Source organism: Arachis stenosperma, chromosome 1 (genome assembly GCF_014773155.1).
Source record: "Arachis stenosperma cultivar V10309 chromosome 1, arast.V10309.gnm1.PFL2, whole genome shotgun sequence".
NCBI classification, from domain to species: Eukaryota; Viridiplantae; Streptophyta; class Magnoliopsida; order Fabales; family Fabaceae; genus Arachis; species Arachis stenosperma.
Genome location: NC_080377.1, coordinates 101,327,870 through 101,329,744, shown reverse-complemented (window position 1 = coordinate 101,329,744; position 1,875 = coordinate 101,327,870). Strand labels below are relative to the sequence as shown.

General features: G+C 38.0%; 1 protein-coding gene across 1 annotated transcript; it reads left to right on the top strand.

Moving 5' to 3' along the window:
* Nucleotides 1-803: 803 nt before the first annotated feature.
* Nucleotides 804-1,184, top strand: LOC130982717 (uncharacterized). The gene has a single exon (XM_057906791.1). It carries the CDS (start codon nucleotides 804-806, stop codon nucleotides 1,182-1,184), a length of 381 nt encoding a protein of 126 aa, XP_057762774.1.
* Nucleotides 1,185-1,875: the final 691 nt, after the last annotated feature.

The following is a 1,875-nucleotide window of genomic DNA, read 5'->3' as shown; positions in this document are numbered from 1 at the left end:
ACTACATTTTAGATGATCCTTACTTATTCAAGAAAGGTGATGATGGTATTCTAAGAAGATGCATCTCCCATGAGGAAGGACAAGAGGCCCTTTGGCATTGCCATGGATCTAGTTATGGAGGACATTTTAGTGGAGAAAGGACTGCAGCCAAGGTGTTGCAATGTGGATTCTTTTGGCCTACAATATTCAAGGATGCTAAAGAGTTTGTGACAAGGTGCAGCAAATGTAAAAGAGCTGGAAACCTACCCGAAAAGAATGAAATGCCACAGAGATTTATTATGGAGTTGGAGTTGTTTGATGTTTGGGGGGTTGATTTTATGGGACCATTCCCACCCTCATACTCAAACAACTATATATTGGTGGCTGTGGACTATGTATCAAAATGTGTAGAGGCCATAACTACATCAACAAATGATAACAAAGTAGTGATCAACTTCTTGAGGAAGAATATATTCAGCCAGTTTGGAGTTCTGAGAGCTCTTATAAGTGATGGGGAAACACATTTTTGCAACAAGAAACTTGAGACACTCCTCCTAAAGTATAGTGTCAAGCACAAGGTAGCAACTCCATACCATCCACAAACCAATGGTCAAGATGAAATTTCAAATAGAAAGCTCAAGAGAATCCTTGAGAAGAGTATTGGAAACTCAAGAAAAGATTGGTCCAAGAAGCTAGATGATGTGTTTTGGGCTTATAGAACAGCCTTCAAGACACCTATTGGCATGTCTCTATACTAATTGGTGTTTGGAAAGCAATGCCATCTACTAGTAGTGCTTGAACACAGAGCATTTTGGGCACTAAAGATGTTAAACTTTGATAATCAAGCTGCTGGAGAAAGACGACTACTACAACTCAATGAGCTAGAAGAATTCAGATTTCAAGCTTATGAGAATGCCAAAATTTACAAGGAAAAAGCAAATAAGTGGCATGATCAAAAGCTAGCGAGAAGAGAGTTTGTAGAAGGTCAAAAAGTGTTGCTGTATAACTCAAGGCTCAAATTCTTCCTAGGGAAGCTAAAGTCAAGATGGTCTGGACCCTTCACAATTCTTAAGGTGTCTCCCTATGGTCACATAGAGCTTATAGAGGACAAGACACAGAGAACTTTCACTGTTAATGGCCACAGACTTAAGCATTATTTGGGAAACTCATTGGATAAACAAAGAGTGAACTACACCCTAGGCTAAGGAGGAAGGATCGTCAAACTAGTGACGTTAAAGAAGCGCTAGTTGGGAGGCACCCCAACACTCATATCGTTTCAATTTCATACTTTCTAGTGTAGTCTATTATATTGTTTGATTTTCAATTTTAGATTGTTAATTAGTTGATAGTCCTTTGATTTTTTTTTTGCTCATAGTTCTCTAGTTAACTGGGATTGTAAAGTTGCATGTTACACTATTTGAGGTTGGTTTATTGGGCTAAGAAACTAGCTAAAGAGCTAAGTTTGGTGTGGCCACTAACCCACTTAATCTGAGCTTACGTCAAACTAATTGGATTAACCTTGGGAGTAAGCCCAAAATTAAGTTTGGTGTGGCCACCATCATAAGAAATTCATACATACAGACCAATTCATTCATGATTGAAGGCAATTAGTGGGTGCATAAATGAGCACTTTATTGTGTATGTATGAATTGGAAGTGGAAGAGTGGGAATTAAAATTACTCCATTCATAATGCACATAATAAAGTCTAATTATGAGACCAATTACCACATACAATGAATCTAGGTTTGGTGTCCAAAGGACACCTATTAAATGCCATTGATGTTAGGAATTTATCGTCGATCTAGATTTTCAAATGTTTTAAATTCAAATTAAAATAACCGAGATCGAGAGTAATTCAACCTCGGGCCGTTCTCCCTAGGAGTTGCAATGAAATG